At 47.7% G+C, this 25,677-nt stretch overlaps 1 protein-coding gene across 4 annotated transcripts in view; it reads left to right on the top strand.

Moving 5' to 3' along the window:
- Positions 1-25,677, top strand: part of SRGAP3 (SLIT-ROBO Rho GTPase activating protein 3) — a 262,281-nt gene that overhangs the window by 123,165 nt on the left and 113,439 nt on the right. For all 4 annotated transcript variants that reach the window (XM_042910102.1, XM_042910078.1, XM_042910093.1 and 1 more), the window contains exons 2-3: positions 3,019-3,211; positions 24,425-24,587. In XM_042910102.1, coding sequence (XP_042766036.1) covers positions 3,019-3,211; positions 24,425-24,587 — 356 coding nt within the window. The remainder of the gene's footprint in view (positions 1-3,018; positions 3,212-24,424; positions 24,588-25,677) is intronic.

The following is a 25,677-nucleotide window of genomic DNA, read 5'->3' as shown; positions in this document are numbered from 1 at the left end:
TAGCATTTTTAATTTGGCCTGTTTATCGCAGGATCACTTATATACAGCAGCATGCACAGATCTCAGGTATGCCACTCAGTTCTTTTTTACCAGTGTACCTGCCACCCAAATGAAGGTATAGTATATCTCCAGTGTTCGAGAAGGCACCCTTTTGCCTCCTGTCAGTTAGTGCCTCTCCAACAGTAACGATTTCTCTGACCCCTGTCACCATACACTAGTTTTGCATGATCTCATTTGTTCTGGCTTCTTTCAACCAACATGAGGTCTGGGAGATTCAAGTATGTCGCGGCAGGTAGTGGGAGTTCATCTTTTCCATTGTTATATCGTATTCCATTGAAATCTCAATAAAAAAAGGTTTTGTCTACTCTTAATGGACATTTTGGGTTGTTTCTATTATTTGGCCAGAAAGCTACTGTAAGTATTCTTCTATATATTTTTTTGGTGGACATAAACTCTGGATTTGTTTTGGGTATGTAGTTATGAGGGAATCTCCAGGTAATAGGATAAATGCCATAATGCACTGTTATCTACCACTATCCATCAAAAATTACCCAGATAAGTCAGAAATTTTATATTGCACTTTACCTTTTTGGACTCATAATTCCCTTATATTTCTCTAACAGAATTTTATCTTAATATATTTTTATACTTGAAATTCTTTTATTGATTATCAAATTTCTTTTTTTTTTTTTTTAATTTTTTTTTTTTTAATGTTTATTTATTTTTGAGACAGAGAGAGACAGAGCACGAACGGGGGAGGGGCAGAGAGAGAGGGAGACACAGAATCGGAAGCAGGCTCCAGGCTCCGAGCCATCAGCCCAGAGCCTGACGCGGGGCTCGAACTCAGGGACCGTGAGATCATGACCTGAGCTGAGGTCGGACGCTTAACCGACTGAGCCACCCAGGCGCCCCCAAATTTTTTTTTTTTAATGTTTATTTTATTTTTGAGAGAGAGAGGCAAAGCATAAGTGGGGGAGGGGCGGAGATAGAGGGAGACCCAGAATCTGAAGCAGGCTCCAGGCTCCAAGCTCCAACAGAGCCCAATGTGGGGCTCAAACCCATGAGCTGTGAGATCATGACCTGAGCTGAAGTCAGATGCTCAACCGACTGAGCTACCCAGCTGCCCCTCTATCATACTTCTTTAGATCCAAAACATGTATATAAATTGAAGTGGACATTTAAAATGTTTCCTTTGCCCATAAAAGCTCTAAGTATCTTTCTTTTGGATTGATTTGTCATTACAGTGATCACATATGCAATTTATTAAAATGATACCAATATTTTACACATTTGATAAATAATGACTAAACATAAAAAGTACAATAGTGTGGGAAATGCTTCTCATTAGGAGATGGATGGGATGGTTGATGGCAGTGCTTCTCATACTCTCAGGGACATAAGGACCACCTGAGGATCTTGCTAAAATGTAGACTCTGAATCAGAAGTTCTGCATTGGGGTCTGAGATTCTGCTTTTCTAACAAGCCCCCTGGTCCACAGACCACTCTTTGAGGAGCAAGCGTTCATGATGACAAAGGAAGATTTGCAAACAACAACAGGCTAAATCATCCATTTTGGGGGGCACCCAGATATCTTGACACTTAGGGGCACTGCACCATAGACTGTGAATGGACGAGGAAGTTGGTCTTTCTTCTGCAAAGCAGGTGTGAAGAGGGAGGTGGGGAAAGAGGGCAGGCATGCCATCTAGACTGAGACACATTCTCAGGCAGAGCAGGGAAGAGTGGGGATGGAAACAGGATCTCCTGCTGATTCCCTTGTACTTTTCCTGGCTGCATACCCCCAGGGGAAACCTTTGTGTACCCCAGCATGGGGTGGCACCCTGTGAAGACCACTTCTCTGAAGGATGCTGAGATAGTAGTGTTGGCCATCATTTCAGACAGAGTGCCTGTTTATGCAGGTGGGATTGGACATTTCAAGGACAAGTTTGAATGGTCTCAAGAGTCTACTGGGGGTAAACCCTGAGTAGTAAAGTTTGTGGCTGGGTGGCTGGTGGCCTTAAATTCCATGCTAAGGAGTTGGGCTTAATACTCAGAAGCAGGCTGTGGGGTGTTTCGAGCAGGGAGTTTGTGTGAGCAGAGTGCTGTGGGGAGACTGAGGTGTTGAGTAGCTTGTGGGATGGCAGGGAAGGAGTTAAAGCAAAGAGACAGCAGCAGTGACAGCACAGCACTATGGGTTTGAAGATGAGGTTGGCTATAGTTATTGGGATTTGGCTGTGACTTTTATCTCTACCTCCCCAGCTTTTGAACTTTTGCCCTGGTTGCACAGATCTGGTTTGCGGTCAGTATTTCCTGGAGGGTGGGTGACATTCCTCTAGGGGTACTTGAGATGTTTATGCATGGACCTCAAGGTGATGTAAAGTGGAACACAGATGTGGCCTTAAGTAACACTGAAACCCAAGAGTCTCCCCCCCCCCCCCCATCCCCTTCTCAGCCTCTCTCAGGCCCGACTGCATCTGGAGAAAGGTTTTAACGCCTTGCACACTCCCATTTTCCTTTTGTTGATAGAGAGCAGGCAGCTTGGGCTCAGGGCCTTTGGTAAGCATCGGTCTCTGGATAGAATTTTACAAAATTTTTGTTTTCGTTGAACTCATTTTCCGTGCCCCAGGATGGCAAGTGGGCCTAGTTTTTCCCTCAGCGTAGTGACACAAAAACGTTCACTTCAAGTAAGTTCATTTCAGTAAAAAAAGGGAGCCAATTCACTAGATCGTGTGGAAGAAACAATAACGTTGGCGGCATGTGGATATGGCAAAAACCATGGTGGTGACATACAATGATTCACCTTTGGGAAACATTGGGTTAGACCACGTGACAAGAACCGCCCTGTGCCCGATCCTTGTGCCAGTGCCTGCAGAAGCTGGGGTCGGGGCACGCGGAGGGTGGCGGCGGGGAGGGGGCTGCAGGAATTGCAGTGCCTGCGACGGGGCTCTGGGTCAGCCGGGCGGGTCCCACTGCTGTCCCCGAGCACAGCCTAACGCCGCTGCGCCTTGCCTCTGCCCGCAGAGATCCGCACGCAGCTGGTGGAGCAGTTCAAATGCCTGGAGCAGCAGTCCGAGTCGCGCCTGCAGCTGCTCCAGGACCTCCAGGAGTTCTTCCGCCGCAAAGCTGAGATTGAGCTCGAGTACTCCCGCAGCCTGGAGAAGCTGGCCGAGCGCTTCTCCTCCAAGATCCGCAGTTCCCGGGAGCACCAGTTCAAGTGAGAGCGGGCCGGGGCCTGGGCCGGTGGGAGGCAGCAAAGCACAAAGGAGGCCGAGCCTGGGTTACTGACCTTTCTGTGCCTGACTTCCTCCGCGTGAAGGGAGGATCCAAATAGTTCCTACGCGGGGAGGATGCTGTAGGGAATAGATGAGAAACACAAGAGCAGTGCTTAGCGCAGACAGTAAATGCTCAGTAAATTGTCTACCGCTATCCCACTATGCACCAGGCATTGTACTAGTCTTTATTTGGGCCAGCGTGACATCCCCCCCACTCCCCCTTTCAGGACATCCTGACTCTACCCAGTTCTCTTTTATCTGGGGGTCAGCCAGCCCACTTCCCCATTCCTTCAGCACAGTGACCTCAGAATCTCTTCTCCGTGGAAGTGATGCTCAACGCATCCCCCTTTGCTACTCCTCTGGAGGAGCCGTGCCCAGGTTCTTTTTCTGCCTTGTTAATTTATGATACGCAACCCCCCGGGCCCTGATTTCTCACACCCCAAACTTGGGGTTTGTGAGCTCGGATCTGCTCAGGCACTGATGTGGCTGGCCGAGTCCGCCAGCCACAAAACCGCTTTGTCCAGAACCCGCGTGGGGCCAGCCTCCTCAGTGCAGGTAGGAGGTAGCAGCCGCTCAGGGGCAGCGTTCGCTCCGCAGGGCGGCGCTCTGCAGCTGTCCCTCCCGCTGTCACGCTGCGGGGACCTCCTCCTCTACCTGCTGTGTCTCCAGCCAGTCGCCCTCAAGGCAGGGCATCTGCAACTTACTTCAACTGCCCACCCCCCCAACCCCGACCCATTCCTCCTTCCTCTGGGTTCCATCCCGTTTTTCTCTCTACATTAAAAAAAATGTGGTAAAATGCATGTAATATAAACTACCGTGTTAACCATTTTTAAATGTACGATTCTGTAGTGTTAAGGATACTCATGGTGTTGTGCATCCATCACCACCATACAAATCCCGTAATGCTTTTCCTTTTGCAAAGCAGCATCACTGTACCCATCAGACACTAACTCCCCATTTCCTCTCCCTCCAGACCCTGGCAGCCACCATTCTACTCTCTGCCTCTATGGATCTCACTACCCTAGGGACCTCATATAAGTGGACTCATACAGTAGTTACCCTTAGGGACTGGCTTCTTTCTCTTAGTATAACCTCCAGGTTCTTCCATATTGTAGCATGTGCCCTTTTGAAGGCTGAGTAATATTCCACTGTATGTGTAGAGCGCATTGTAGTTATCCATTCACCTGTCAGGGGACACTGGCTTGCTTCCACCTTCTTACGTATATTTTTTTGTGTACTGCTATGGCCAAGGAATGCTCTTCCTTTAAATTCCCTTAAACATTTCCTTTGGTCTGTGCCACGCCATGTGAACACTCACTTTCGTGCAGATTGCTTTATCAAGGGGCAAAAATTTATTATATCTTTGCAAATACCATGCTTGTTTTTTTTAACCAATCTCTATTCAAACTTAGGCTGCAGGAGGAAGCTTCTATCAATAACCTCCTCCCAGGCAGTGTCTAGGCCCTTTCACACACATAATCTCATTTTTCTGATAGATTTTTTTTTGAGAAAATGTGCTCCCCCTCACCTCCTAAATGATGAAGGTAAAATGCTCATTGTATACAATTTAGAAAATACAGACAAATAGGAGGAAAAAGTCACTCGCAGAGTCCTGCCATTCAGAAGCAAACATGGCTCATGTTTTGGTGCCTTCTCTTGCCTATCTTTTAGTAATAGCAACAGCAATGACAATTTATTGAGTGTGATAACCAAGCACGTTGTGCCGGGTGGCTGTTACTGGCCTATCTTAAAGATGAGGACAGTGAAGCTCTGAGAAAAGCAGCTTGTCCAAACGTGTCTGTGGACCAGTCATTGCAAAGAGACAGATTTGAACTGTCATTTTCCTTCTGCCTCCTTGGCTTCAGATAAGAAAGGGCCAGGGTGCAGCCTGAGAACAGAGATGTGAACGCTCCCCTAAAACCACAGATACAGATGCACGCATGGAAACCCTTGTTTCTGGCTGAGCTGTCACTGGAGCCATCCAGGGCTGTGTGGTCAGACTGTGGCCTCAGCTCCTGCCAATCACCTCCCTTCCCATTTTCAGCGTGAACATGGGGGAAAGGCGGGGGAGCAGGGGAGCATGGGCAGGGGTCCCCTGTTCCTTCACATTGCCTGTAATGAGCTCGGCCAGCCCCTCATGGGTTCATTAAACAGAGGCCACCAGACGGAACAGGAGCCCCAGCTGGCAGTCGGGCCAAGCAGGCTGCTTGACACACTATGAAAGTCTAATTAGGGTGTCGGCCCAGGCCAGTGCAGCTGGCATAGGCCCTCCGCACGATGCTAATGCAGCTTTGGAAGCGGGAGTCTCTAAGGGATGCCTGGATTTGCCCTTTGACCCCAGGGCCAACCATTGCTGACCTCTGGCTGCCTCTCTGGAGCTCAGTGGACAAGATCTGTGCTGTGCTCTGGGTCCTTCGTCCTGCTGTCCAGAGAAGGCTTGTCTTGCTGTCTTACAGATACTTCATTTAAGAGTGTCCATCTCTCTGGCAGGTAGCCTCTCAGGGCCTTGAGGGAAGGGCCTAGATCTTGTTAGTTTATTCCCAGTGCAGTGGGCCCAGTGCCAGACAGAAATGGGGGGGGGGGGTTGTGAATGAGTGGGAGTAAGGAAGGGAGGGCGGAAACGTACTTGGTCTATAAAGCCTGCTGTGGCTGACAGGTTTTGTTTAGAGAGAGAATTGATTTGCCCAAGAGAAGGAATTGATTTGCACAGCAAATGAGTGTCTGAACTGGGATGGGGACCGTCAGTCCATTCGGCTGCTGTAACAAAGTACCACAGACCATGGTGGCTTATAAACCTTTTTTGCACGGTGCTAGAAGCTGCAAGTCCATCACAGCAATCATTTGATGATATTTTCTTTCTTCTGTTTTTTATGTTTGATTGTTCATCTCTCTTCCATTACACAGGAAATTCCACTATGGCAGGAACCGCCTGTCTTGTTTACTACTATAAATCAGGGCATGGCACCTGGTAGGTGCTCAGTCAATACGGCTAAATAAACAAACAACAAATACAGAATATTATGGGCACACAGAGGAAGCACCAGGTCAGACTCAAGGAAGCTTTCAAGAGGAAGTGACATCTAAACTGAGCCCCAAAGAGCAAGCAGGTAGCAGAGTTCAAAGGACGTGGTGCCCACCTCAACCATCCATACCACCCGTGGGCATGCCCCAAGACATGTGCTTGTCTCTCAAGAGAAGGTACATTATCTGAGAGCAGGGACTGTGTTCTAATCATCTTTGTGTTTCAGCACATGGCACAGTCTAAGAAAATAAGACATCCTCAATGTGCATAATGTGATGGTAGAAAAGAGACAAGTGATGGTATTGTTCTCCAGATGTTCAACCTACCCCAGGTGAACCCTCAGAGCCATCACTTGAGCCTTTCTTTGAATTCTATGCCACAGGGAGCTCAGCCCCAGTGAGTCCAGCCCAGATGGGATGCCAGTATGGCCAGGTTCTGGTGAGAATCCTCTCAGCATGTAGACCGCTCATTCTCACTGTGTCTTCACATGGTGAGGAGAAGAGAGAGCAAGCTCTCTGTTGACTCTTCTAAGAACACGAATTCCATTCATGTGGGCTCTGCCCCGATCCTACTTATCTGCCAGAGACCCTACCACCTGAGACCATCACACTGGGCCTAGGGTTTCAACATATGACATTTAAGGGGACATAGACATTCAGTCCATAACAAGAACTCAGGTCTCTTGATTCTAAGTTCAGTGCTTCTCCATTTGCTCCTTATCTGCCTGGGCAATTGAAAAAAATGTATAGTTGTCCAGGAGGTGCTATGATGGAAATAAATATAATGCAGAGCGTTCTGGTTAGTATTATGTGTAACAGCAATACTTAGTCCCAGATCTTAGTAACTCATGGTTTAGTGGGTCAGGAATTTGGACAGGGCTCAACTGGGTGATTTTTCTACTTTATATGACATTGACTGGGATCACTGAGCGATATTCAGCTGGTGGCTGCTCTGGCTAGACAGTCCAAGATGGCTTTACTTAATGTGCTTTTGTGGGGATGGCTGGAAGGCTGGGCCCAGCTGGGCTGAATCCTTCCCCATGTGGTATCAGGGCCTCTCTACCTGGTATTTCAGCTGGGTGTCAGACTTCAGACACCATAATCCAGGACTCTGAGAGAGCACTGGGGAAGCCCCATCTTCTTCAGTGCTAGGCCTGGAACTGGTACAACACCACCTCTTAGCCTGAGCTCAGCTTTAGGGAGATAGGAAATAAAGCCTTCCTCTTGTCGGAGGACTGTCAAAGGATTACAGCCCTCTTTCATCTCCACACTGAACTAGAATAACAGGGAAGGTGCCTTGAGGAAGTGGCATTTAAGCAGAGACCTGGGGAATGAGTAAGGGCAGCTCTGGGGGCAGGGGGAGGAGAAGAGGGGCCAGTGGGGCTGGAACACCATGGTGGTGAGGGAGTGTGAGAAGCCACTGAAGCATTGTAAGTAGGCAGGAGCATGATCCCATTTCTGTTTTTTAAAAACTTTTTATGTTTATTATTTATAATTGAGAGAGAGAGAGAGAGAGAGAGAGAGAGAGAGCACACACAGGCAGGGGAGGGTTAGAGAGAGAGGGGGACATAGAATCTGAAGCAGGCTCCAGGCTCTGAGCTGTCAGCACAGAGCCTGACACGGGGCTCAAACTCAGAAACCGTGAGATCATGACCTGAGCAGAAGTCGGATGCTTAACCGACTGAGCCACCCAGGTGCCCCTCCCATTTCTGTTTTTGAAAGATGACCCTGGACCGGAGGGGGCACGAGTAGAGCAGGGGAGATGGGTGGTGTGGGTGGGAGTATTGCTCTGCAGGTGGGTGTTGACGATTGTAGGGGTGATGACAGAGCAGACAAGGAGGAGTGGGCACTGCTGGGTAGTCTTTCAGAGGTAGGATTCAGGAAAGGAGGAATCAAGGATGTCTTCCACCTGTGACTTGACAGAGGACTTGAGAAGCGTGAGGCAGAAGCTACCATCCTGTGCTGAAATCACCTGTGTTCTTGTCTGTCCCCTTTTGACAACCTGTGAACTCAGAGATGGCAGAGAGAGTGGCTCTTGACTAGGGTCACTTAGTACCTGCTTTGGCATCTGGTTGGCACGCACTACATGTTAGTTGAATGAATGAACAGAGATCAAGTGGTGATTGGAGTTGCTCTGACGTGGGGCTGGTGGGAGGCAGGGAAGGGGACATCTGTGTTCTGGCTGCCTTATGAGCTTGGTGAAACCATTCAGGCAAAGGGTCACCCACTCCTTGTGCCTCGTGCCTGGCACAGTGTTGTTGAGAGGACAGAATGTGGGCTTTACAGTGCTTTCCCTGACTGGGCAGTCGGGACTCTAGAGCACCAGTTTACAAAGTGTGGTCCTGACCAGCAGCGTCACGTGGGCACTTGTCAGAAATGCAAAATCTTGGGCCCCCCCCCAGACCTGCTGAATGACAAACTCCAGGGGTGGGGCCCAGCAGTCTGTATTTTAACAAGCCCTCCAGGAGATTCTGATGCTCATTCATATTTAAGGGCACCCACTGCAGTGGTTTTCCAGATGATAGTCACAACTCACTTTTAGGCCATGCTAGCCTTCTAGACCCTTCCTCTTCCCCAGAGTCTGGTCCGTAACCCACAGTCCTTTCCCAGCCAGCCCTGGCCTGAGCTTGGCTTGTCCTTTGCAAGACCTGGAACTGAGTGCCGTTCCTGAGCAGGAGTGTGGTGCGGGGGGCAGCACACAGGGGGCTTAAAACCTGCCTCTGGGGTACGTGAATGTCCTTGAAACAAATTGAATAGTTCTAGGAAGCCAGAGGTTTCCTAGGACTAAGACTTTTTCTCCCTCAGTGGAGGGTTTTCTAAGACATCAATACACTGATATGTCTAGGGGCTAGGGCGGTTTGGGGAGGGGACGTGAATGGAGTTCGGAGCAACTACCTATTCCATACTCCCTCTTAAAGATTCCGAACACCTGTTAGGGGATAGAAGGCTCTGAGAAGTTCTGCAATAAATGAGCCTGTTGATTTCTTTCTGAAAGCTATATGATCACAGAATTCTCCCTCCCCTGAAATATTGATTATTATTTCACCAAACTAGCACTGCTTGGGACCCAGTTTGAAAAGCCCCATCCTAGCCCAGCTCCAGATTTCCATCTGGAATATTAGCACCACATGCAAATAGTGCCCCGTGTATGAGGTGATGTCCTCTTCTATCCTGACACCTTCACAGTTTTTGATACCTCTTACCTTCCATGGGCTATACCTGAGAAAAATGCTTTCTCTAGCCAGTTGTTGGTTGCTGCTATTTGGACAGCTGTGGCGGGGGGTGGGGGGGTGGGGTGTGGGGAAGGCAACAGAGAATTGTATTGAAATATGTTTAAAGTTGGGAAAGTCAGATTTTGGAAAGAACTGGGAGGTACGTGGCTAGCTAATGAATAATGCTTAATAGTCCCTGTGAAGAAGGTTTGGAGCATCTCTTCACGGAGCAGTTGGGAGGGAGGATTCCAGCGAGCAACTAACGTTTTCTCGCAGATGTAGTATTTCCCTAAAAAGATGCTATAATTTAGGTTTAGCCTTTCAGGTGAAACCTAAGCAGAGAAGCATTTGGGTAGCAGGTAAATGGAGCCTGTCAATGGGCTGAGGATTCAGAATCAAAAGGTTTGCTTAGACTGCGGTGGGATGAAGGAGAAGGTCCTCCAGGTGGGGCTCCTGTCTCCATTCATAGTCACTACTATTACTATGACTAGTATCACACTAGTAGTAGCTTTCCGGTAATACTTCCCAGGGTTGATATTCTTCCAGTACCGTGTGCCAGCCACACCTTTCCTGATCGCTCGGTGCTGTGCGGGTTGTTTAACCCTTCAGATACTCATCACATGCCAAGTGTTCTACTAGATCTTTTGCATGTGTGGCCTCATTTAACTTTCGTGGTAAACATGGTGACCTTTGAGGCAGGTACTATCCTGCCTTTCTCAATGAAAACATTGAGGTTGAGAAGTTAAGTCATTTGCTCAGAGGGACATGGCTAGAGCAGGTATGTGGCAGAGCTAGAATTCTGACCTTGGTTTTTTGGGCTCCAAAATGCAAAACTGCTTCAAACTGCATGACTTTGGGTATCCCGTCACCTCTCTGGGATAGTTTAGTGTTTCCTGAGAGCCACCCATCGGTCTAGACCAGTCCTGCATGTGTGGGTGTTGAGGGTTCCCTTCTCTCCTCCTGAGCAGCTCTGGCTCATCCCAGCAGGGCCAGCTCAAGGCTTGCTTCCTCTGGGAAGCCCCTGCTGTAGACCCCAGGCCCACAGTCAACTGCTCTTCCTCTGGCCTCCCATGGTGATCTGTGTGTCACTCACATTATTACTGTCAGATTACCAAGGAATGTTCCAGTTCATATGTCTGGTTCTCCCACTTGAGTCTGATGGCTGCTTGAAGGCAAGGGGTCATTTCTAGTCTCTTTCTTCCTCTCTGATCAATGATAGAAGTTTTTTTGAATGAGTAGTTGAAAAGACCAAGATATTACCAAATACTTCCTTTAAACATATGAAGGAGATAGACTTACTTTGTGTGACTACAGAAAGGGGAGAGGTGAGGTCCAAGGATAGCATTTTCAGAGAAACTGTTTCACCTCGACCTAGAGAACATTCCAGTAGCCAGAGCTGTCCATCAAGGAAAGGGCTGCCTTGAGGATGTGAGCTCCCAGTCTGTGGAGGGGTGCACACAAAGATCCAGTATTTTAAGTGGGCATTTCTGCAACATGAGGGCTGGTCAGACCAGACTGGTGTTCCTCCAAATGAGGGTGCGATCACTGATAGCACATGAACCATAAATATTGAATTCTTTAATTCTTTTTCAGTCTCTGTGGTTGGCTCAAGGAGACAGTCTCAGTTTGGTTACTAGTGTGTTGCTATGCCTCTCTAATCTCCCCTTTCACAAATAGAGAGCAGACCTCAGGCACCAGCATCTCCCTAGGATTGAATGATGCTATTTTGTATTCCTTGAACTTACTTCTTCAGTTAACTTTCTATTTATGGCAAGTGATGCTGGTTTTTTAAAATTTTATTTTAACTAAGACTGGGGAAAGTCCTTTGTAAATAAATTCACTTAAGTAAAAAGTAAATAATTAACAGGGAGGTATTAAATATGGTGGGTTTGCAGGAAAGGCAAAAAGCCTGAAGCCCATGTAAGACCGCCCCCGGAGTCATTCTAGCTCCTTCTGGAGAGTGAATGTCTTGCATCACTACCCTTTCCATCTTCCACCTTTCTGTTTTCATTGCTGGGAGGGATTCTAAAGCAGGAATCTCAGCCTAAACCGTGGTCTTTGCAACAGCTACACCCCTTTTTCTCCTTCCAAGTTTTCCCTTCTGGCTCTTTTCTAGATCCTACACCAGCTTTCCTGAAATCTTCAGAGACTATAATTAGCAACTTCCAAAGTATTAACCAGGATGTGGTTTATTTATGTATGATATGCTTTATATAAATATATATGTGCATATCATTTAAATTTTATTCTAAAAATGAAAAATAGATGATGTAATAAAGGAGATTTCATTTTTTATTTTTTTATGGCCATTTGCATTTTATTTATAACTGCATTTGAAAGCATGCTTGCCATTCCTTGTTGGGCATTGTGGTGTTTGATTACAATCAGAGGAAGAAGCCTATTGATTCCTAAGCCCATGACCCACTCTAAGCCCACTCACCTCTCCATTCACTTCTAGACATGATGTCCACTGTTATCTTTTTTTTTTTAATATATACTTTATTGCGAAGTTGGCTAACATACAGTGTATACAGTGTGCTCTTGGTTTTGGGGGTAGATTCTCGTGATTCATCGCTTACCTACAACACCCAGTGCTCATCCCAACAGGTGCCCTCCTTAATGCCCATCACCTACTATCTCCTCTCCCCCGCCTTCCCAATCAACCCTTAATTTGTTCTCTGTATTTCTGAGTGTCTTGTATGGTTTGCCTCCCTCCCTCTCTGTTTGAAATTGTTTTTTTCCCCTTCCCTTCCCTTCCCCCATGATCTTCTGTTAAGTTTCTCACATTCCACGTATGAGTGAAAACATGATATCTGTCTTTCTCTGGCTGACTTATTTCACTTAGCATAATACCCTCCAGTTCCATCCACATTGCTGCAAATGGCAGGATTTCATTCTTTCTCATTGCCAAGTAGTATTCCATTGTATATAAAAACCACATCTTATAAAGGGGATTGTAACAAGTAGGAATATGCAGGGGTTTACTTTTGACTCAATTCCATTAGACAAATAGGGTAATAATGACCTTGGAAGATTATATAGTACCTTGCTTACACATTGCAAATTACCTCCCCAGCCTTAGTTGCTTAAATCCTCCCAAGAATCCTAGTGGAGCTGGGAGTCAGAAAAGGTGTCATTATCTCCACCTGACACACAAGAGACCTGAAGGCCAGACAAGGTGAGTCCTGATTTAGGATCCCCAGGTGATCAGTAGAAGAACCAACCAGAGGAGACATGGGTCAGGGCTAGCACTGCATATACAGTGGTGTGCTCATTTTGCAGATGGATAAACCAAGGCAAAGGGGTTTGTAGGGAAAGAGAAGATGAGGTTGGCCGGGCTTTACCCATTGAGGTAGAGATTTTCATTCTGGTGCCAAGAATATTTTTAGCAAGTTCAAGGGGGGAGCTCAGAGGTGCTACTGGACACCAGACCCAGTGTGCCATCACTTTGAGGTGTGAGAACAAGTGAGTGAATCAGCCTGCTCCAGGGTGGAGAGGGAGTCCCAGGACCATTTGCACTGGGTCTTGAAGTATACATGAGAGTTTGCAGTGGGGGAGGAAAACCAACACTTGTGGAAAGCCTACCATGGGTCATATATCTATATACATCCATCGTTGGAATTTCCTAATAACCTAATGAGCTGCTAGTGGTAATAATAGTGATTATAACAACAATAATAATTATCATATGCTGGGTTTGATGCTAAGAGCATCCCGTGAATTACCTCATTCAGTTCTTAAGGTGCCATTGTGAGGTAGCCGTTATCAATCCTATTTTACAGATAAGGAAAGAAAAGGTCTAATTAACTATCCAAGTTCACCCAGCTGGTGAGGGACAACTGGGATTTGAGCCCCAGCCTTTGACTCAGCACCGAAGCATGGGTAAGCAGATCCTGCCTCAGCCAGGTGACCCAATGGATGTAGTCCTTCCCCTTCCGAATTATTCTTTCTCAGGGTTGGCATCAGCCAAAGATAGCTTCTAGTCAGTGGATTTCAATTCGTTCTCCTTGCCCTAAAAACTCACATTCACCATTTGTCGTGGTGGCTCTGAGGCGAAGCCCCAGGATAAACTCTTCCTCTTCACCTGGATGGCTCCTCTGCTTCCCACCTGGCCTCCCTGCCCCAGTGATCTCATCATTGGCCCACTTAAACCTTCATTCAGCCTTGACCTATGTATAAGGTCCTTCCTGCCACAGCTGCCTCTGCTTCCACTGTGCCTTCCCTCAGCCCTGCTCTAGACAGCTAGCCCCAGAACAGCCCATGTCCTATCTGACTTTACAGCTTCACACTACTCAGCCTTCCCTCTGCCTGCAGGATGCTCCCATCTTTTCCCTTTGCACCTCTTCTGTGTACTTCAAGGCCCAATGCAAATGCTCCTGTGACTTTCCCTCTACCCTGAGGCAGAATTAGCTCCTCCCTCCCTCCTCTGGGATCCCATTCCTTACACAGCATAACACAGTACCCTCTCCTGCTTAGCATCCCTCCTCCTTTTTTCTTTAAAAAAATTTTTTTTTAACGTTTATTTATTTTTGAGACAGAGAGGCAGAGCATGAACAGGGGAGGGGCAGAGAGAGAGGGAGACACAGAATCCGAAACAGGCTCCAGGCTCTGAGCTGTCAGCACAGAGCCCGACGCGGGGCTTGAACTCACGGACCGTGAGATCATGACCTGAGCTGAAGTCGGACGCTTAACTGACCGAGCCACCCAGGTGCCCCCCTCCTCCTTTTTTCTGATAACAGCATTGAGATTTTCCTCTGGGGACTCATCCCTGAGCAATGGTGAATCTGTGACTGGCTCTGAATCATCTTGGTCACAGAGCTTTAATCTAATAAAATGTAATTCCAGGACTTTTAGTGGACTGATGGGGGGTGGAGGCTGTCTTTCTACTGGGATTACTGGCAGCCAGGGTATTTTTGGTCTGTAGAGGGCCTACCTGAGAGTGAAGCCAACACAGAGAGAGGAAAGCAGAGCCAAGAGATGGGGAGAGCAAGACCAGATCCTGAGAACATCCTTTGAACCCCTGGGTCCAGCTATTCCTGAGGCCAACTCCCTCCTCTTCCTTTATATTTTTTGATTACAATGTTTTATCCTTTAAATTTTTCCCTCCTTCCACTTACTATCATTTTTGCTTAAGCCAGCCTGAAGTATATTTGTCACTTAAATTAGAGGAATTCTGACCAATAGCTGTAATAATTCTTGGTTTGCATTAATTTTACCTGTTAGATTGTGAGCCTTCTCAAGGCACATCTAGTCATCTTTTCAATCCACTGTGACTAGACTGTCCCTCGCATGTGGCAGAGATTTAAAAAAATATTAGAAGAGCGAGTTAAGTGAACAGGTGAATGAATGGATGAATTAGATTCTGCCAAGGACTCTGGAGGAATACAAGGAAATACAAGAGACTGTTCCTGCCTTCAAAGGGCTTCTAGAATAAGCAGAGGATCAAGCCCCATACATGTGAGTGGCGATTGATGAGCTAAGCAACAACATAAAAGGTGTCCAGAGGTGACCATCTGAGAAGATCGAAATGTGTGATTTAGACAGATCTCACGTAATCCCTGAAGGAAAAGCCTTTTGAACAAGACTTCAGAGAGTGGGCTTTTGCCATGTGGAAAGGGTAGGGGAAGGCATTCAAAGTGAGTGAAGACAGAATATGCACAGGTGCCAAGGCAGGAATGCCCACGAGCTGGGAAGAGCTAGCTACCCCCTTCCTGGGTTTCAGCAGCCTCATTGTCCTGTCATTGAAGATACATACACGAAAGGGTCCTGCATAATGGCTATTCACCGTCTTCATTTTTGTGCATCTTGTGAGGCTTTTCAAATAATTAAGTTGGGGAATTGGGAACAAAAAAGCCTTTGTCAGCTCATGTGTATGCATTTTGGTTTTGGAAAATAACAGTCGATATTGTTAACATTTGAAGACCCTCACTGGCCACTGAGTCGCTCATCCATCCATATGATAGATGAGACAGCAGAGCCTCAGAGAGGTAGAGCGCCAAGCCCAAGGACTTACAGCTGTTTAGCAGCAGAATCTAACCAGAGTCAGAACCTCTCCAACTCACAATACAATGGCCTCAGGCAAATTGAGGCAAAAAAAAAAAAAAAAAGATAAATGAAGAAACCCATCCTTGGTTCAGAGCTTCATCCACTGCCTGGAGAAGGTTTCTGCAAGCAGAGAGGGGGAGGTGGGAGCGGGGTGGACTGGCCTTGGATGCCAGCTAATGGGGTCAGACTTTATCTTCTGTATCCCAGGTCCATTCGCTCCTCTGATGGACCACATGAAAGACGCCTGAGTGATCATGTAAACTGTTCTGGGGCTCCTGATCCACTTGGGGCAGCAGCCTATTATGGGTTGAATTGTGTCCTCCCAAAATTTACATGTTGGAGTCCTAACCCCAAAACCTTAGAATGTGACTTTATATGGAAATAGGGTCTTTGCAGAGATAATCAAGTTAACCTGCGCATAGGGTGGGCCCTAATCCAGCACGACTGGTGTTCTTATAAAAAAGGGAAATTTGGACACAGACACAGGGAAAACATCATGTGAACTCGAAGGCGGAGATTGGGGTGATATGTCTATAAGGCAAGCAACACAAAAGATGGCCAGCCAACCACCGGAATCTAGAGGAGAGGCATGGAACAGGGTCTCCCTCACAGCCCCCAGAAGGAACCAACCTTTCTGACACTTTGATCTCAGACTTGTAGCGTCCAGAACTGTGAGACAACACATTTCTGCTATTTAAGCCTCCCAGTGCGGTGCTTTGTTACAGCAGCTGTGTACAACAGTACCCAGCCCAGACGTTCATCCTGGCCTTCAAGGCCCCAGCTCATGCTACCTCTCCAGCCTTGTCTGCACCCCTGGTTACCTCCTCTCTGTTCTCTGGCCACGCGTGCCTTCTCTCCGTTTTACAAGGTGTCCATGCACACGGAGCCTTCACACTTACTGCTGGAATGCTCTCCTTTATCCCTATGTTACACCGAAATCTGCCCATCCTTGTGAATCCAGCTTATCCTTCTGGATACTTTTCATCTCTTCAGCCAACTGTGTGCCCTGTCCTTCCAGAGAAACAGTGGTGAACATGATAGACATAAGCTTGAGAGGAGTCAGAGACCAGAAGCAGAAAGCAAATGAACAGGACAAATCTCAGGAATGGGAGTGCAGTAATAACAATAAAATAGGGGTTTGTGCTAGGGACCAGGGAGCCCCTGAGTGTCAGGGAAAGCCACATGGAGGAGAAACATCTCAACTGAAGCCTCGATGGTAAGAAGGACCAGCATGGTCAACAGATGCTCACTTCTACCTCCCTGGGGTGGGGTAAGCCCCCTCCATAGACCCTTGAGGTACCATGCATTTCTCCTTCATAGCCCCTATCACTGATGCAATTTTCTTTCTTTTTTTTTTTTTAATGTTTACTATTTATTTTTGAGAGAAAGAGACAGAGTGTGAGCAGGGGAGGGGCAGAGAGAGGGGGAGACACAGAATCTGAAGCAGGCTTCAGGCTGTGAGCTGTCAGCACAGACCCTGACACAAGGCCCAAACTCACGAACTGCGAGATCATGATCTGAGCTGAAGTCGGACGCCCAACTGACTGAGCCACCCAGGTCCCCCGAAATTTTCTATGTATTTATGTGATGACTTGATTATCACCTGAGGCCCCCACTGGACTGTACACTCCATGAATGAGGGAGTATGACTCATTTTGCTTACCATTGCCTGGCACATAAGATGGCACTCAGGTAATATTTGTGGACTTAATGATTCATGCTCCAAGTAAGGGTGATGAATTCCAAATCCTGCTCAGGGCAGCTTAGGTAGCAAGAGGTTATGCTTACCTTTTGGGCCCTGGAACTAATTGAGGGAGCCTTTTTCAGGGGCAGCTTTGCTAGCAGTCTGCTGAGCAAGCCAGCGTAAGCCCCAAAAACGTCTTAGAAGGGAGCAGGAAGGCAGAGGCAGGGATTTGGCATCTTGGCGATGGTGTCAGCTGCAGGAGCTTGCCTCTCTCCCAGAGGAACCACAGTCCCAGGGCAGTAGATTTGGATTCATCTGCAGCGTGGGGCTCTGAAGGCCTGGAAATGGGTTCTGTTTGCAAAGCGGAATTTTCCGGCCCCCAGCTGAGAAGCAGGAGAAGCTGGCTCACTGCTAATTTCATTTCCCTAGCTCACCAGCTTGGCAAGACCTTGCTCCTCTAAGCTGCATTCTCTTGGAGCCTCATACCCAGCAACTCTAGCCAAAGAAAGAAAGCTGTGACTCACCAGAAATTTTCATTGCTGTTTTCTGGCCAAAAAAGAAAGAAAGAAAAAGAAAATATATATACATATGTATGTGAAAGTTCTCACATACATATGTATATGCCTGCTGCATAGATACTGGGATGCACGATTGGAAAAGCAGAAAGGCTGCTCAAGATGTGCCTTAGAGTAGAGCGCGCTGGCCAGGTTCACTGTGACACCTTCCAAAAGTGTGGCTGCAGCAGGCAAAATGAGTGCTGGAATGGAGAGCTGGGTTTCAGGTCAAAGGGGTTCCATTCTCAAAAGGGACAAGTAACCCCCTGGAAAAGGAAGGCTGGTGTCCAGCTCTTCCATGTGTCTTTGGGTGCTTCTTCCTGGGGTTCTGGTACAATCCAGATGGCCAATGGGATGGTGATCGATGTGCTGGCTGGAGCCTTTGACCTGTCCCCTCCTCCGCTTTGCTTCCTGGACTCCAGCCACATTGGCCTTTATTCAGTTCCTTAAATGCACCAAACTCTCCCACCCCGTCATGAGCTTTTGCCTGTTCTCTTCCCTTTGCCTGGGCCCTTGTCCCCTGAGCCTCCCCTCCCACCCCCCTTACCAGGCTCCCGCCCTCTTCCTTTAGAGTCCAGCCTAAAAACTGCTTCCTCAGAGATACTTCAGGGACCCCCAGGCCAGGTCCTCTTGTTATGGGCTCTCCTGGCACCATTTTCTCTAGCACTTCCTGCAGTTGTAACTTGACACACATTTGCAGGATTTCTTGAGCGGTGTCTGTCTCCCTCACTATACTGTAAACTCCGCGGAGGCAGGAACTGTGTCTGTTGTGTTCAAAATTACATCCCTGGGGTCTGGACCATATGAAATATTCAATAAAAAATGTATTGAGTGGATGAACTGCTGAATGAATGACCATGGAGCTGTTTTCTGGTGTTTAATCCCAAGGCTAATGGTACCATTTGAGTAGCCAGAATACAGAGGTTATGCACAGACCCACATAAAGTCACGTAGGCAGTGTGGTGGACACAGGTGGACACTCACCCTCAAGTCCAGGCAACTTTCTGTTTTGCCATGTTGGGTTCCATCTGTGGCTCTTGCGTCTTCTTTCTGACATGGTGAGAGCCTGGTACCATTGTGGCCAAGATCACGGGTGGCAGCTTTCCACAAAGCAGTCAATTCCGCCCCTGATCCTGGCTGTGGACAGCCCTGTTGCCGCCCCCCCCCCCGCCCCAGCCAAGCCTTGTAGTCTATTAATGAGCTGCCCTACACAAAGGGAGCCAGGGCTGGGAGAAGGTGAGGAGAGCAGAACAAGCAGTCTCCCATTCTGGGATAGACCAAGCGCATGGGCCTGCTGGTTGGATGGCAGGCCTGGGCAGCATCTCTGCAGGGAAGGATGGGATAGCCTATAATGGCCATCCTAGGTAACCAGGGGAAGGGGAGGAGCCCAGCCCTGTCCCGTCCCTCCAGCCTCAGCCTTGCCAGGCCTCCTGAGGATTTGCCTCTTCTGCCATGTGGTCATGCACATTTGTACAGGGTTCCATGTCATTCCATGGTTTCAAATACCATCTGAGTGCTTGCTACCACCTTCCCCATTTGTTTCTCTAGCCCAGATATCACCATCCTGGTATTCCTTAAGCCCTTTAGACTTGTTGTGTTCAAACAGAGTTCCTCTCTGTCCCTCCCTGCCTCACCACTGCTCTGCTTCTCCTCAGCTTAGCAAATGCCACCCCTGCTCTCCCAAGGTGCCCAACCAAGGAAACTTGGGAGTCTTCTTGGACATCTCTTCCTCCCTCCCCATCCGCATCTCAAACTCCATCCGGTTAATCTCCAGACCCAGTCTGTTCACTACCTAGGTATTTCTTGAATCCTTCATCTTTTCTCTTGGCCCCCTTGAGCCCATCCTCCACGGAGTAGCCAAAGCTAGAGTCTGCAGATGCAGTTTTACCCGTTCACTCCCCCACTCTAGATCCTTTGATGGCTTTCCACTGACTTGAGGACAAAGCTCAAACTCTGTAATGGAACTTATAAAGGCCCTTGGCTCTGTGGCTTCTGTCTGATTCTCCAACCTTCCATCTTCCACCCCAGAACGCCATGCTCGAGCCCCACTCGACTGTGTTCTACTCACCCACATGTTCTCTCCAGCCTCCCTCTGGGCCTTTGTTCACCATACTTCTCCATCTAGAAAGCTCTGCCCTATCCAACTTCATTGCAGCCTTTGGTTCTCAGTCAAGAAAGTGCTTCCTCCGGGAAGGGAAGCCATCCATCACCTCACCACCAAATGTGGGCAAGAGGGCCCTCTTCTGCTCCACACCTCCTTCTCATGACTACATTTATGAGGCTGTGTCACCATCTTCTGTTCCTCCCGTGTGGCTCCTCACTTGAGTGGAAGGCATGTGGGGGCAAGATCTTGCCTGCTCTGGTCTCCGCTGCATCTTTAGCACCTAGCTGTGCCTGGCCCGTACACACAGACTGCAAACGAGCTAAGCCTGGGAAAACCCAGACCCTCGTCTTCCCAGCAGCTGCTCACTTTAGCTTGACAAGTCCTTGGTTGTTTCGGGTAACTTTCTTCTGCTTGCCTCCACTTGTCCTGCCTCCCTGTGGGACTCCGTCGGAGATTGCAGAGATTGCTTCCTGCCCACAGCTTCTGATGAGAAAGGGCTGTGCTGGCTTTCTCTGACCAAGTTTCTCTGACCAGGTGACCTCATTTCATGGCCCCCAAGCCATCCCAGCACTTCTTTACCCTTTCAAAATCACTTGCCTTCTTTTTCCCCCACCTGAAATTCACCTTCTGGCTGTGACTTCCATAAATTTTGTACATTTAATTCCCTGATGCTGCTCAATTTTTGCATCCCAGACTGAGCTAAGCCCCTGAAGTAATTTGAGTAACAGCTCAATTATCTCATCTCTCCCTTAATCTTTCCATTTCTATCAGGAAGCAGTGAAAAATGGGATGTGCAAAGTATTTTCTGCCCAACCTGCTTCTCCCTTGCAGTTGTTATCTCAGTTTGTGTCATCAGCATCTACCCAGTTTCCTGAGATCTGCACCTTGGAATCACTCTACTTTCCTCCATCCTTCTTCTTCCTCTCTATTTCCAGGAGCTCTCCATGATGATCTGTGCTCCCTTGGAAGTGTCTCAAGTCCTTCCTTCTCTGGCCACACTGCCACCCACCCAGGCCCTCATCATCTCTCTCTTTTCCTAGACTAAGGTCACCTCATGACTAGTCGTCCTCTCTCCAGCCCCATGCCTCTGTACACCCCCATCTATCCTGCCATACACTCATCCATCTATGAGTCCACTCATCTATCCACCCATCCACTCATTCACCTACCCATTCACTCATCTACCCATCCACCCACTTGTTCATGTATTTACCCATCTACCCACCCCTTTATCCACTCATCCATCCATCCATCCATCCATCCATTCATCTATCCATCTATCTATCTATCCATCCATCCTGCAGTCTGCCCTCAGTGATCTAAACACACTTTGGTTAAATCATACCTCTGCTTACGTAACTTTCATGACTCCTCACTGCCTATAGCAGGCATTCTTAGCCCTGGATGCACATTAGAATCCTACAGAAAATGTTTAAAAATTACCAATACTAGGGGCGCCTGGGTGGCTCAGTCAGTTAAGCATCTAACTTTGGCTTGGGTCATAATCTCATGGTTTGTGAGTTCGAACCCTGCGTTGGGCTCTGTGCTGACAGCTCAGACCCTGGAGTCTGCTTTGGATTCTGTGTCTCCCTGTCTCTCTGCCCCTCCCCTGCTCGTGCTGTGTCTCTCTCTTTCTCTCAAAAATAAATAGACATTAAAAAAAAATACCAATACTAAGGCTTTACCCCTGGAGATTCTGATTTAGTTGGTCTTGCATTGGGCCTGGCTCTTGGTGTTTTCTTAAAGCTCTGCAGGTGATTCTAATGTATAGCCAGGTAGAGAACCATGTGACCTAGAGGATAAATTCCCAGCTCATTAGCTTGGCATTTGTTGCTCCCCACAATCAAGCCCTTAATCTGCCCCTCCAGCTTCATGTCCTACCAGTCCTCTCTTAACATGTTTGAAATTCTGGCTCTATGGAGCCACTTCTCTATCTTTGTATCCATGGTGCCCTCTGCCTACAATTCTCTCTCTCTCTGCTCCTCTGTTTGGAAAACTCCTACCCATTTTTCAAGACCCAGCACAAATGTGTTCTTTTCTCATGGAAATTTCTATAGCATCTACTAGGAACCAGGCACATCCCTGGGCACTGGATGTGGTGCCTGGAACAGAACAGTCTCTCCTCTGGAAGAACTTACAGTAGGGTGAGGGATGGGGATGGAAACTGCTTGAGGCAAATGTTCTCAAACCTGAGTGTGTTAGGGCACCCAGAGGGCTGGTTGAAACACAGATGCTGGGCCTACCCCTAGGGTTTCTCAGTAAGTGGCCTGGGATGGCCCTGAGAACTTGTGCTTTCAACAAGTTCTCAGCTGATGCCAATACTGCTGGTCCAGGTATCACAGTTTGAGAACCCGTGCCTTAGTGTTTGATCACAGGTGCACTCTCTGTGGAGGTATCATTGAAGCTGAGACCAAGAGGAAGAGAAGGAGGCAGTCACAAGAAGAGCAGGGGCTCACGCATTCCAGATGGAGGGAACAGCATGCATGAAGGCTCCAGGTGGGAGGGAACCTGGCACAACGGAAAAGGGGAGTGTGTGCCTGGGATGTGGAGAGCACAGGGGGAGAGTGGTGCCTTCTCCAACTTCTCAAGCGGAACTGATGCTCTGTGTGTGTCTCTGTTATAGCACTTTCTCACCTTCCACTGTAATCCTTTCTTCTGCCTCCGCCACTTGAGAAGGAGCCCCTCTAAGGCACGTCTGTGTCACGGTCACCCACAGCCCATCTGAGACCTGACGCTGAGTAAATGCTGAGGGAATTGGGCTGGGTGGTTGAATTTTTTCGTGTTCTAGCTTTTTCTCTAGGTTACAAGCAAAGAAGCAATTTGTTCATTTTTTTTTTTCCTATGGCAGCCTGTCTTCCTTTTTCTTTAGGCATTTTCCACCGTAACCATCCTCTAAACCAAACTCCCTTCTCCCGGATTCGTGCTAGCTGGGCAGAGTTTTAGCCCATTTGGTGACAGCCAGAAAATTCCTTTAAGAGGCCCCTCCTCACCTGTCCTTCCCAAGCTTAGGAGTTGCAGTGGGGTCTGGGGCATGGGGGTGCTGCAGGTGCCCAAGGCTGTTGGAGCTGCACCCCCGGCACATCCCCTTGGCTGTGGGAGGATAATGTGGTCATAGAGTCAGCAGAATTCCCTTCCTCAGAATCACTGGTAGTGGGCAGCTGAGCATATCCGTGGCCAGCCCTCTGGGGTGGCCCATCCTGAGGGCCCGAGGGGAGAATGCAGGTCTGGGGCTATCTTAGAGGCCACCACCTTCACATGCAGATGGTCTTCTCCCCCACAACCTGCCTTTTCCAACATGTCCTTCCCACCCTGGGAAGTAGAATAAGGGAAGAATCAGGGCCAGAGGGCAAGAACACAGCACAACACCACATGTGGCAACATGAGATTATCGGTTTCTAATTACCCTTACTTCTTTCTTTTTGGAGAGTAGGGTATATATATGTGCACACATATATGTATATACATGTCTGTGCATATATACATATATGTGTATATATACATGTGCACACATGTGTAAATATATGCATACATATATGTATATGTGTATACATATATACAGATATATGTATACGTGTGTGTGTATACACACACACTCACACCCTTTACTGAGGCCAACAGAGGGGCCTTTGGGAAAGTGTACACAAGTGAGAGATATTCCCCCATTTCCTTTTTCAGAAACATCCTATTTCTCATATCCCATTTCAAACATATCTCTATGGTATGTAGATATCTGGTTCTCAGACTTTGGCTTGAATCAGAATCCCATAGAAGGTGTGTTAAAACCCGGATTGCCACCTCTAGAATTTCTGATTCAGCAGGTCTGGAATGGGGCTTGAGAACCTGCATTTCTAGTGAGATCTTTGGTGATGTTGCTGCTGGTCTGAGGACCACACTTTGAGAACCCCTGTTTTAGCAAAATGCCCGGCTGGAGTCTGCTAAGACCTATCAGTTGTTACGGGGCAGGGGTGGGGGCGGATTTATTTGTCTTGTATGTACTTTACTCATGCATCCCATTTGGGAAGATGGGTTGACATCCTCCCGAATACAGAAGCTGAAATCCTAACAAGCCCCCAGCTCCACTGGTAGACAAAGACATGTGTTTCCAGGAGACCAAGACAGAGAAGCTGGCCCTGGAAGAGGACAAAGGGGCTGGGGGAGTCAGGGAAGGGTCCACTTTTGTTTTTCCACTGCATAGTTTTAGCACTAATAGGAACATTTCAAGCACAATTGGATGAGTATTTCTTAGCCCCACGGAAGGCAGCTTCTGCCCAGAAGTGAGTGATGCACGTAGCAAATTCCGCATGCAGTGGGAGAGGAGAATGGGATAGGACTTAGAACCCAAAGACCTGGGTTTGGCCCCAGCACTGCTCTGGGACCTTGGGGGGATCGCTTCACTAGCTGTAAATGTGTTCCAATGAAACTGAACTTGAAAGGGCCTCATGAAGTTCAAAAGAGCTATAGTGGATGACAATGCAGAACACTTGTGTGGGTGACAGTTCCAGTGAGGCCAACCTGAGCTGCCTTGGTTTCCACAGGAAGGACCAGTACCTCCTCTCACCCGTGAACTGTTGGTATCTGGTCCTGCATCAGACCAGGCGGGAGAGTCGAGATCATGCCACCCTCAACGACATCTTCATGAACAATGTCATCGTCCGCCTCTCACAGATCAGCGAGGATGTCATCAGACTCTTCAAAAAGGTGGGCAAGCAGGCCACTCCACCTGCTCGGATATCTCTGCCCCAGGCTGGCCATGGCAACACTGCCAGGGTGCCAGGGTGGGATATGGTTTGTGGAGATGGGACCAGGAGGGGAGGTGTGTTGAAGGGTGCAAGGGGCCGAGGGCTGGACATGGTGTCCCAGACTCTGAGTCTGAATCCTAGATATGGCTGGTGGCCTCAGCCACTTCCACAACCACCCCCACAAAAATTAAAATGTCTGCATGGTTGGCAAATACTACATGTTCATTGTAGGAAATTTGGGGAAATGGACATGAGCACACACACACACAAATTTAAAATCACTTGGAATGGTACCACTCTGCAGCACTTTGGTGCCATAGGAATTTCCTTAAACATATAAACGCAAATACAGTTTTTGTAAGTTCTCATATCTATACATTTCCAGTATACATTTCCCAAATGACATGAGACTGCGTATATGACTTTACTGTCTTCTTATGTCACCTAACAAATTACATAACACTGTATGGCAAAATTTTCCCAAGTCAATAAGTATATTTCTGTACCACTTTTAAATGATGCCATAGAATTTCATAGATTACCCTCATTTATTTAACCAATCTTTTATTGTTGAACACTTAGCTTATTTCCATTATTTTACTCTTAGAAATAACACTGCTGTGAGTGTCTTTGAATATATACTTACATCACGGTCACTGCTATTATCTTATGGTCGGTTTCTGCAACAGGAATTTTTGGGTCAAAAGTTTGCTCATTTTTAAGACTTGTAGCAAAGTGCTCAGTTGTTTTCAGAAAGGTTTTACCTGTATAAATGCCCAGAAGTCAGGTGTGCAGGGAACAGTCACTTGTATGCGCCCTGAGGCCTCTATATCCCAGGCCTCTCGCACAGTGCCTGGCAGACAGTAGATGATGTGTGTAATGTTTGTAGAACTGAACCCACCTTTGTGAACTTCAGTGTCCTCTCTGTAAAATGGGCTAGTCCTTTGGCTTCAGCGAGCCTTATCTTCTGTGTCCTATCAAATGGTTTTAGGGTCAACTACTTCCCAGTAGTACATGTGAAGGACAGGGAGGCGTTGACCAGGGTGTGG

This window comes from Panthera leo, chromosome A2, assembly GCF_018350215.1.
Source record: "Panthera leo isolate Ple1 chromosome A2, P.leo_Ple1_pat1.1, whole genome shotgun sequence".
In the NCBI taxonomy this organism is placed as follows: Eukaryota; Metazoa; Chordata; class Mammalia; order Carnivora; family Felidae; genus Panthera; species Panthera leo.
This window is presented reverse-complemented; position numbering and strand designations above follow the sequence as displayed.